At 37.4% G+C, this 11,220-nt stretch overlaps 1 protein-coding gene across 1 annotated transcript; it reads right to left on the bottom strand.

Annotated features, from left to right (window-relative positions):
* Positions 1-779: 779 nt before the first annotated feature.
* Positions 780-10,473, bottom strand: LOC103436515 (presequence protease 1, chloroplastic/mitochondrial-like). The gene is made up of 19 exons (XM_070823023.1): positions 10,020-10,473; positions 9,745-9,928; positions 9,358-9,532; positions 9,124-9,256; positions 8,889-8,959; positions 8,078-8,161; positions 7,147-7,237; positions 6,089-6,609; positions 5,803-5,967; positions 5,509-5,727; positions 5,275-5,402; positions 3,985-4,174; positions 3,011-3,094; positions 2,822-2,919; positions 2,397-2,661; positions 2,154-2,316; positions 1,896-2,076; positions 1,560-1,631; positions 780-1,260 (listed from the first exon to the last, which is right to left on the bottom strand). Exons 1-19 carry the CDS (start codon positions 10,300-10,302, stop codon positions 1,119-1,121), a joined length of 3,249 nt encoding a protein of 1,082 aa, XP_070679124.1. The 5' UTR covers positions 10,303-10,473; the 3' UTR covers positions 780-1,118.
* Positions 10,474-11,220: the final 747 nt, after the last annotated feature.

Here is an 11,220-nt window from a genome sequence, read left to right as displayed (position 1 = left end):
CTTAACGCATATCGTAGTACAATTTATAATGAAATGTTAATTAGTACAAACATCTCTAGTTGGAAAAATTTAATTATAGAAGTACTAGCTAGACTTAAAAATATATTTTTGTAGTGAAAGCATCTCTACTAACTTACATGTCAAAAATACTAGTTCTTGTACCTACACACACATTTATATAATTAATTTTTCTTAAATATGAGGTATTACAGATTTCTTGTTCCATTCGCCAATAATTTTTCTCAACTAACATGTTTGTAGTTTCATTGGTTAAGCTTTTGCTTTACAATTGAGGGAGGGTAAAACGAGTTTTGAGAATTGAAGAAGATAAATAGTACGTTAAAAGTGATTTAGGGTGTATTCAATTTTTTTTATTTAAAAAAAAAATCTTTTAAGGTCGAAATTGTCATTACATAGTAAAGTACATAAGTCATTTAATATTAAACTTTAACGTAAGGTGTATTTAAGGTTGTGTGGTACTAATTAAAAAAAAGTCAATTTTCATTGTGCTTTTTATATTTAAAAAGAAAATATAATTATGCGGATTGCATAATAAAATTTTTAAAATGTCAGTAACAATTTTAAAAAATAATTCATAAAATCTTTTATTTTGAATAAAAAAAAATTTGAAGAAGAAAAATGAGGATAAGTGGGGCAGCGGGAAAGATGGGCCACACCGTTTCCCTCCTCGTAATGTTGAGTAATGTATAATATCGCTTGTAACAGATTGAGAAAAGGAAAAAAAAAAAAAAAAAAAAAAAAAAAAAACCCCATGGCCATATTGAAAGACATCAAATGTCAGTGTTTTGATATATTGTTATTTTGGTAGTGTGAACCAAGAATCAGTTACCAACAAATTGCAAGATGAGCACCGATGTCATGAGTTTTTCACATAGAAGGGATCAAAAGACTTGGCTGCCCCTGTTTAAAAATAATACCAAATTGCAGCATCCGACATGGTAAGTACACTTTTTATGCTCCAAAATTTCTTTTCTATCTGCTACGACTGTATGTATTGCTTTGTGTGTAATAAAACGAAGAAACACATTTGGCGTCCCTTGCTGTCTAATTGGAAATAGGGTTACAGAAAGATCGATATCCGGAGCATTTTATACGACTTAGAGGGCTTTCTTTACTTGAAAGAAGTTGTTTCGCTCCTTTTGTGCAGCATCAACGTCATCTGGAGATGCCACTGCAACCACAACCCCTTTGTCTTTGACCGCGTCGATTGCATTTGCAAATTCTTTGAAGTCCTTCAAGCTGTGGGATAAACAAGTTAAATCTTGAACTAGGTAAAACATTAACAGGCATGGCCTTATGTTCTCGTACCAGAATCTAAATATGATAATAAAATACTTAGGTATGATAAAACAAGCATCATGAGAGCTACCTATTGCCGAAAAATAAAAAGGGACAGTTTAGTTTATCACGTTGACAACGATGGAATAACAAAAATGGTTCTCCTAATCAGTTTTTCTGCCGTAGTAGTGTTATATCCTTGGCATGCCTTACGACTTGAATAACAAGTTCAATCATCAACCAATGAACAGCATCTTTACCTTGTTGACAGTATCTCTGCTCGTCTGATTTGCCTTTCTTCTTCTGTGATTCCCACTAAGTATCGGCACAAACTGCAGGAGAAAAAAAAGAGGAAACAGGTGAGGAGAAAAGATTTAAGTCTTCTGGAAACAAGAAGTAAATTCAGAACTAATCCGAGACCGCCAACAAACTATTCTGGCAGGTCGTATGTGTAAAACTAGATGTGGTGGCGTACACATTATTGTTTCAAGCAACAATCATTAAAAGGTAAAAATATATCATGTTCTCTTCTGGTTCACAGTGGTCCTCGCATAGATCTCCACTTTCCAACAAGCCAAAAGTTGATGTCAACATACCTACTATAACCTTTGGCGTCAGGAAGCTGGTACGAATCAACGTCTCCGATTGTCCCAATGACAGACTTGGTAAGAGTCTCATCATCCATTTCTAATTGTCGAAGAAAATCCCCAGTCCCATCATATACACCAAGTGTCTTTAACAAGTTGGGGTCACGATAAGATAAGAAAGAGAATACTCCTACATAAAATTTCACAAATTTAGCTCCTAACACAAGCAATTAAAACTCCATGAGAACATTTAACAAGAATTTTTACCTGAGTGACTATCAAAGTCACAAAACCCTCCGTATGCTCCACCACTAACTCTTACACGATCCCACAACCATGTAGTACTAATGTATTTGGAGATAACATGTGCACTCCCACTCAGCCGATAACCAGTGTCATAAATGTTACCAGCTTTTCCAACATAATTAACCTGTACAACATAAATAGCTTAAGAATAATTGCTCCACAAAACATTCAAAAAGGACCATGACAAAAAAGTATTTTTCTAACCTGAGTAGGTATTACAATGGCTTCATTTGCTAAAGGTAGTCGAGCATTCCAAGTAGCAGTAGCAACAGGAGAGTTATTAGGCAACAAATCAAGAAATTTGCTCACAAACTTCTCAGAGCTGGTAAGATTCTTCCCTTCAGCAGTCATATTCACTATGCAACCTTGCCTAGAAAGTAGGGATTTGCGGATCTCCTCGAGAGACGAAGAAATTCCATCCCAATCTTGATCAACTTTCTCTTCAAGAGCTTGAAGAAACTCCAAGTAACTAAGTAGACAGAAGATATGAATTGCATTGTATCAGAAAGTATGTTGGTTGCACTAAGTTTCCCTATTCAATGTTGTATTTAAAGTGCACTTCACAGAGGAAACGTAGGACATGCAAGATTAGCACAAAAGACAAATCACTTATAAATTCCTGGTCCAACCTGACACCACCCATTTGTTCAGAAATCCACCCCGCAGTATTTAGTTTTGCATCCATCCTTGCAGCAGCAATTCCATGACCACTACCTCTCAATCGGTTCTGAAAACGACATAACAGAAATATTACACTTTGATAATTAATGTCAAGGATCAGTTCTGATTAACCTTATCAAATACAGTTTATTATATACCTCCATTCTAGCTTTGCTTTGAGAGACAAACTGCTTAAACCGCTGCTGGTCTGTAAACTGGACTTCTTGAAGAACACAGTTGAACTGAAATAACATGAATTACATCAAACCTTGCTTAAATTTGCAGCAATACCTTAAGCACCAGACTACAATACTAATCTAGAGGTAAAATAACAATTATACAGTCCGTGACTCGGTAGGCACTGCGATTACAAATATCCCGCCATGCAAAAGGGAAAAAAATAAGGAAAAGTATGAAATTGATCATTTAGTATGTGTATACAATCCTTATAAAGAAAGGATAATTAAATCGTAAACAATTTTTTCTTCTAAATTAAGAAAAAAGCCTAAAATTTTGTCTGTTTGATTAATTGAACAATGGAATTTTGCATAGGAAAAGGATACATTTCAAATGAAAGCATGGTATATAGAATGGAAACAAGAGATTTAATCTATAGAATTTACATCCACTAAGATAAAACTTAAGAAAAAGCAAAGATCCTCCTTCGTTTTTTTTTGGGTCAACAGCCTCAAGTAAGGAAATCCTATGTTTTTTCTTCTGAAATAGTTTTCTAATGTTTCAGATAAAGGAGTTTTGTCTAATTGTTGGTTTCTCATTTACGCGTTGTACACTTGGCTTGTGCTAGGTGGACTCCTTGCATATCTCCTTTTGTAATTTGTTTCTCATTAGAGTACAGTAATTGATCCTATCTAGAAAGAAAAAAAATTAGTCTTATTAAAGAACCAAATATTGTTTTTCTAAGTTATTGTTCAAGTGATGTACTACATCTAAGTGACAAGCATTTCCCAATTTGACAGAATATGGTCAACTCAAGCCTCAAGGTAAACTTCGTGAAAAGTCATGAAGTTAAAAGCAATAAATACATGAAGCCCACTTCATATTAATTATTCTTTAAGTAATGAACGGGAATGTCTTATTGGCCAACTCTAAAAAGAAAAGGAACAAAGTATACCAGCTGAAATAGGTCATCAGCACGTCCTGCCATGGCTTTTCCTCGAACAATTATATGGCTACAGGGTTCCTCCTTGCCCCGTACAGATGATGTCATTGGATAAACTGATATTCCTCCAGTTTTCCTTCCAATCAACTGATTAAGTTGCACAAAACTTAAGTCTTTTGTGCCCATCTCTAACAATGATTGGCTGTCAAAAGAAGATCATGATACCGTCAGGAATACAATCTAATTTCCTTAACTTACCCCAGAAAATAACATTCTTTAAGGAAGCAACTTGTAAAGCTCAACGGTTATGGTTACACTATTAATGTCAGTAAAGAAGCAGTTTAGTGGGGTGTGAATAATTTTCATAAAGCAACGTTGCTGCTGCAACACTATTACTGCTATCCATGCTTTGCCACTAAATAGTTATGCATTATTTATTGTCTTTCCTTTCGTAAATACAATTTGTCGCTGTGATTAGGGGCATGAGCATGAGTGTCGTATTCGAAAGTCACAGGGTAGTCCACGAAAACATGTAGTCTTGTGTGTTTACTTTATCAATAAATAATAAATGTATACTTCAATATAAGAGTATGCTGGCATGCACAATAACCACAGTAAGTAAAAGAAAGTTCTCATTCTATAATTTTGCATAATTCCTATGCATTTCAATGTGTACCCTTCTTGTGTCTCCAAAAGTGTGTCAGGAATGGGAGAACTGTGTTCCTCACTATTCAACATGCAAGTTATCACCATTGCTCATGTGCTATACAAAATTCAGTGTGGCCTTTAAGACTGACATGAGTCCGAGAGTTGACTACAGATTTTCTTCACTGAAAGACTAATAGAACAACAGGAGTCAATGAGAAAGGGCATGGAACCAGCATGGCTTGTTGACTAATTTAAGGGAAGTCGTCGGGATTGGGGATCAAGCTCAGACTTCTTTTTCTTAATCAGCGATGGCCAATTAAATCTAAAGAATGGTTCTGCCTAAGAGGAAAGAGATACCAGATTGGTTAGCCATTGTGTGCTTTACCTTTGATAACAGAGATGCTATAGTAAGTTTTATTTTGCTTCTAGAGGGGAGAGTTTCAAAAATTAAAACTTTTGGATAAAATTGTTAAATCTCCAAATTTAAATATGGGGAGGACCAGTTAGTACATGCTCGAAATCCCATGGAAAATTAGCCAAACTCTACTTTTGAGGTTTTTCAGACGTAAACCTTTGTTTCAAGAAAAGTTTGCATCATGTTATGTCAAACCAAAGCAATGTATACATTAGAGTGAATCACCGGAAACATCTTACCAAAAAAGAGGTACCAAAGGAAGAAGCTCTTGCTTTAGTGAACTCATATTGAACACAACTTCAGTGTACAGGACATCATTTGTAAAGAGGTCATGCTGCAGAACTTTCACACCATTGATATCCCCAACCTACATTTAATAGATAGGTGCTTTGTTATCCATTTCTTCCAAAGGAACTAGTCCAAAAGGAAATTCTCAGAAACTTAAAACACAAGAAATTTAATGTGATGGTAACCTGTGTGGGGACACGAGTAGGTTCCTTTGGAATGTCTTGCAGAGAGAGACTTGGAACACTTCTCAAAGCTTCCGGAGGGTCAGGAGTTTCCTGCCTCAGTCGCAGCTCGTGTGTAGCACGAGCTAGCTCAGCAAGATCTTCTTCTGTCATACCTGATTTAACTTTTTGCAAGATTTCTTTCTCAGACTCTTCATCACGAGAAGCTTTCTCTGGATCAGGCTGGCAAGGAAATTACTTGTTAGGAGTAATAAACAGGGAAGAAAAGTCTCGGGAAAAATATATATAATTCATTACCTGCATTTCTACCACAACTCTATGGGGATTGTTCAAAATAAATTTCTCTATTAAGGGAGAGAAAACAGCCTTCGAGCCTTCAGCTTCTATCCTGGCTTTCAGTGCCAGTAAAGGTTTCTCATACTTTAATGGCCCAAATGGATCCATATCATATATCCATTTACCCTTTAAAAAGAAAAACTTATATTAGTCTCTGATCAAGAATAAATGGCCAAAAAAGATGCCATACACTTTATTGAGAAAAAGAAAAGGAAAAAACAAAACTCAAGATGGATATATATCTTACCATGGACCGGAGCATTAGTGACAAACCACGAGGAAATGATCCTGTGTTGTTTTCCCTCAGAGAGAACTCAATCGTATTCATGGATGCTTCTACAGCTTCTGTATCAAAACCTTCCTCTGCCAACTTTTTAAGTGTACTCATGACTACTTCTTCTACCTTTTGAATGTCACCTTCCGAAACGCCCTTCAACCCAATACTAAATTGGGGTTGTAGGAGCTCATCTTCAACTCCACCACCAACTATGGCCTCTCCCAAGCCACTCTCCAGCAATATTTTCCTCAATGGAGAAGCAGGCGTTCCCAACATAAGATGATCCAGAAACCCAAGCGTAAGCTCAGTCTCCAAGTCTAGGGGATTCTCAGCGAGCAACCAATTGAGGCATACCATGTTTTTCTTCCTTAAGTCACCACCTTCACCAGCAGGATATTTCCCAGAAATCCAAATTGGTTTGGAAAATAGTTTTTGCGGTTGAATTCTTGATTCATTTGGAGATGAACTTGCATCGAACATATCTAGGTACTCTGTGAACCGGAGAGAAGAGGGATGAGATGCTAGAGATATATCCCACTATAAAACTTATATATCATTTATAAAAAATTCTGGGTCATCAAACTGAAAAAGCAATGACAAAAAAAATGAAAACCTAAGTGATTCATGGCTTTTTGCAACTGACATCTATTCCGTTGTCTAAGATTAGTAACTATATTTTAGTTCTTCGACCCAAATTGGTTAAAAAAACTGAAATAAAGGAAAATTCTGTTGACATGCAGGTTTGGTAACCTTGATACAGAAAAGGAAAAATCATAAATTGCACACTACTAGAAGAAATGATAAACAGTAACAAGACACACTAGCGCAACCAGCATATAATTTTCATGGTTTCAGTGGCTAGATTAGAATCCTCAACAGTTTCTTTATAGAACTATAGCTTCTCATCAATCTTATATGGGAGGACTCACTCAATCTTTTATGGGAAAAGGCAGAATTAGTCATACCTTATAATCTAGTTAGCAAACCAAAGTAATTAAATGCATGTATAATGAGATCCGATTTAATACCACTCAAAATGCGCAGGCGTTCCGTTGGATCATCATCTCCATAAAACCAGATCCTGGCATTGCTGGGATGGTAATATTTACGGTGGAACTCCTGTAGTATGTTTGCGAATTTAAATTAAATATTATTTAAGAAAAACGTAAAATATAATCAACATATGCAAACTCAAACACAAGAATCAGAAAACTTGGCAGGAATGTGTTCACATTCAGATGAATATGCATATGAGACAGAGACCACGGAAAACAGAAGGGAACAGTTACAGCGCTACTATTCAGAATATCAAATATCAAAGCACTAAAAACCCTATTAGAAATCACAATGCGTGACAGACAAAAAAGCTCTCTCAAACAACAAAAATCTTTTGTCCAAAACCCTTTTGCAATAAAATTGTAAATACTATCATTCTACAATAAATGACATTGGAATGCATACTTTAAATGGTTCAGAACTTCTTATGGTTGGTCAGCCGAATACAATGAAGACAACATGCTGAAATTTTCCAGAGCATTTCTTTAAAAATTGCACAGAATGTGACTATAACAGGAATGATGTGCCAAATTGTAAATTCTACAAAAGAATTAAGATTCTAAGCTTAAAAGGTCGTACCCAGTGCACAAGGCTCCCGCTTTACGCAGGGTCTGGGAGAGGTGAATGTCGGCTAGCCTTACCCCCATTTATGGAGAGGCTGCTCCCAAGTCTCGAACCCGAGACCTACCGCTCATGGGCGAAGGCACTTGCCATCGCACCAAGTGCGACCTCTAATTAAGATTCTAAGCTTACAAATAAAAAATTTAAGATTCTAAGATTACAAATAAAAAATTTAAGAAATATATACTACGACCACAACACGTTAACAGTTACAGTTACATTTACTTTAATATAGTATTCTGAAAGACTAGAAAAATATTCTTCTTGGTGAACACAACAAACCTTGAACTCATCAAATGTCAGTTTAGGAATAACGGTTGGATCACCTCCACTGTCAACACCATAGGTATTGTCCGGAAAAAGAGCCTGTAGCACATGTACATGACACAATTACAAATGGAAATGAGATGTATCCTATCAAAGTATTTTGAAGGGAAAAAAACAAAAAGGCGATGTCAAATATAATACCAAGTACTCTAGTCCTTCACAAAAGCTATGTGCCATTAAATGTTCAAGTCCTATAATCATCCATGATAACATATGACTCTATCTTAACATGTGAATAACATGGACGGCTGTGTAAGTGTGTATACCCCAGAACGTATACCCCAGAACAAATGGTCCTTAATGAACTCCCACATTCATAACTCCAATTAGTATCAACATGGTGAGTGCAATGGTAAATAAATTTGGAGCCAGAAACAATGTTCCATTGTATTGAGCAGATAACCACATAGAATTGAATACTGATAATGTTAAATGATTTGTCTGATTTATAAAACATTTATAGCTCAAACTGATGTGATCAAACTACAGCCTGCCACAAATTTTCCCCAACAACTTACCACAGTTGGCCCCAATTAAACCCTCTGTGATATGTGATTCAAACAACAACATAACTGGATCAAGTACATAAATTCAAGTAAATGTTCACATTGCGATAGTACCATTAAACCCTCTACAATATGATTTGTACCATTGGGCTGCATAAATCATTCAGACTCCCTGGGAAAGAATAGAATCGAAGATGGCTGAAGCTACAGTTATGCCAAACTATTAAAATAGTTGGGCAGAATAAGAAAAGAAAACTTACCTGTTGAGCAGTCCGACCAAGTATATTATCGGGCTGGGAATAGACCCCTTTCATCTCATTAAAAACAACTCCTGAAATTAACCACAGAAATCATTTAAGAAGAAATAAAAGTAGCTCAATACTTGGAAATCAATGGAATTTATAACCATGATACATCAATTTCTTTTCCAAGGGTAATGCAATTCCAAAAAAACACCAGAGAACTAGGCATCTCTATAAAGTACTAATAGGCAACCTTTATAAGATATATCTTCAGAAGGATCATTGAGCTCGTAATGCCAACCCTCCTGTTGGAAAGTCCGGAAGTCCTCCACACATTTAGGAAAGAAGACGGCATCCAGATATACATCGACAAGGTTATAGAAATCCTGATACAAAATGACAACGTGTTTTAGTACAGCATCCAGTGTAGATATAACACATATCACAGTGTATATCCTTTCCATTCCAATTCTCGACTCATTTTTACCTTTGTATTTGTGGAAGCAACTGGGTAGCAAGTCCTATCCGGATATGTGAATGCATTCAGAAACGTATTCAAGCTCCCTTTCAACAATTCAACAAATGGTTCTTTCAAAGGGTACTTTCTTGATCCACACAGCACACTGTGTTCCAGAATGTGAGGGATCCCAGTGGAATCATTCCTGCATCAAGAATTAGATAAACAAGAGTAAATATCTTGATCGACAACAAAATAAAGGGGCCTTTGCAATCACTTCAAGCTACTTGATTTACATGACAAATCTTCATTCTTCGGTAGGTAAACCAATTAAACACATAATGGGCAGAAATATAGTGCTGTAATTCGAAAAAGCTAAATCCTCACAAAGGAGGTAAATTTAGCAAGATTACTCACGGAGGGGTCCGAAAAACAATGCCGAAAACCTTATTCTCGTCGTCGTTGGACACCGAAATGACTTGGGCACCGGTCTTTTTGTGCCTGAAAAGCAAAGCTTTGGATTTACACTCTCCAATGAACTCCTCAGAGACCTTCTCGAACCCGAGCTTTTCCACGACTTCATCTTGCACCCCAGAAAACTCTACACACACGAGGGAAAAAAAAAACCCAAATTAAATCACAAAATTAAAAAACGGGTATTGGGTAGCTAGGGGTTTGACAAGGAAATGCACCTGAAGGGGACTGAGTGAAGGGGGTGGCGACTGCACGCGGGGAGAGGGAGGAGAAGCTTCTAGCGACGTTGGGGGCAGAGGAGGGGAGTAATCTGCTGGCGCGGTGGAGCAGGGAGCGTCTGCGGGGGTTGAGAATCGGACGGTGGCGGTGGTTTCTTACAGCAGAAGCTGTGGAAGAAGAAGAGCGAGATGAGGGGAGGGCGAAGCGGCGGGAAGAGCGGAAGGAGAAGAAGAGGCGGTTGCTGGAGGCGAGAGAAGAGCGAAGCAGAGTTGCTCCCTCCATAATTTTTGTGGTGTCGTCGCTTCTGGTCTGATAAGAGAGAGAGAGTGACAAAATTGGGGTTTTAATGGCGTTTTGTTTTTTGGATTGAGAGGGAAATAAAAAAAATATCTCAAGGTTAGGTTAACGTATTGGAGTTGGGGGGGGGATTGGATGGGTGGTATGGGGAGGGCCAACGTTCTTTTTCTTCTTCCTCTTCTTTTATTTTCCTTTTTTCTTGCGTAGAAAGTTGAAACTATTTTTTATCTTTTGTATCTTTTTATTTTTTGCTTAATTCTTTGTTTAATTCTTTGTTTAATTCTTTGGTTTTTTGTTTGTTTCAATCACATCTCATTATTTGATCGTTTGTCTGTTGTGGATTTTTAAATTATGGTTTTCGCTATGAAACCTATAATCTTTATTTTTTATTTTTTTTGGAAAACTGGAAAATTTATTCCAGGGCCGACGGCCAAACTAAGATACAAAGAGGTCCACCAACAACATAAGTACAAATCAAAACATTGGACCTCAAAAGCCCACACAAAAGAGCCCAAAACACAACTTGGGCCCAGAACAAACACAGAGAAAGCTAGAACATCCTAGAACCGTACGGTCCCCGCCGTCGTAGGAAAGCTCCAACGCCACCATCACCTGCTGCCCAGCGAACCAACCAATCAAAACCCCGGTGATGAAGGAAACTATTGCACCAGCACCTGCAAACAACACCACAAAATCCACTCCCACAAATCCAAGGAACCCGATGGGAAAACACACCCCATCAGAGAGAGCACCAAGAAGGGCAAAGACGAGGAAGGAGGTGGTGTGAACACCCGAGCAAGAGCTCTACTCACCTTCCAATTAAGCTGCGACACACCGCGGTCAGAAGATGGGAGTGCAGATCGTGGTTGCATAAGGGGAGGGGGCGAAGTGGTCTGAGAAGGA

The sequence above is a fragment of the Malus domestica genome, chromosome 05 (genome assembly GCF_042453785.1).
Source record: "Malus domestica chromosome 05, GDT2T_hap1".
NCBI lineage: Eukaryota > Viridiplantae > Streptophyta > Magnoliopsida > Rosales > Rosaceae > Malus > Malus domestica.
The sequence above is the reverse complement of the archived record's forward strand: the minus strand, read 5'-3'. Positions and strand labels throughout refer to the sequence as shown.

Bases quoted from the DNA above. Each gene is read 5' to 3' on its own strand.
- LOC103436515 (XM_070823023.1), bottom strand. From the start codon at position 10,302: ATGGAGGGAGCAACTCTGCTTCGCTCTTCTCTCGCCTCCAGCAACCGC. The intron at 9,929-10,019 runs GTGCATTTCCTT...TCGTGTGTGTAG, and splicing joins CTTCACTCAGTCCCCTTCAG to AGTTTTCTGGGGTGCAAGAT. The intron at 8,162-8,888 runs GTAAGTTTTCTT...CATGTGCTACAG, and splicing joins TTGGTCGGACTGCTCAACAG to GCTCTTTTTCCGGACAATAC.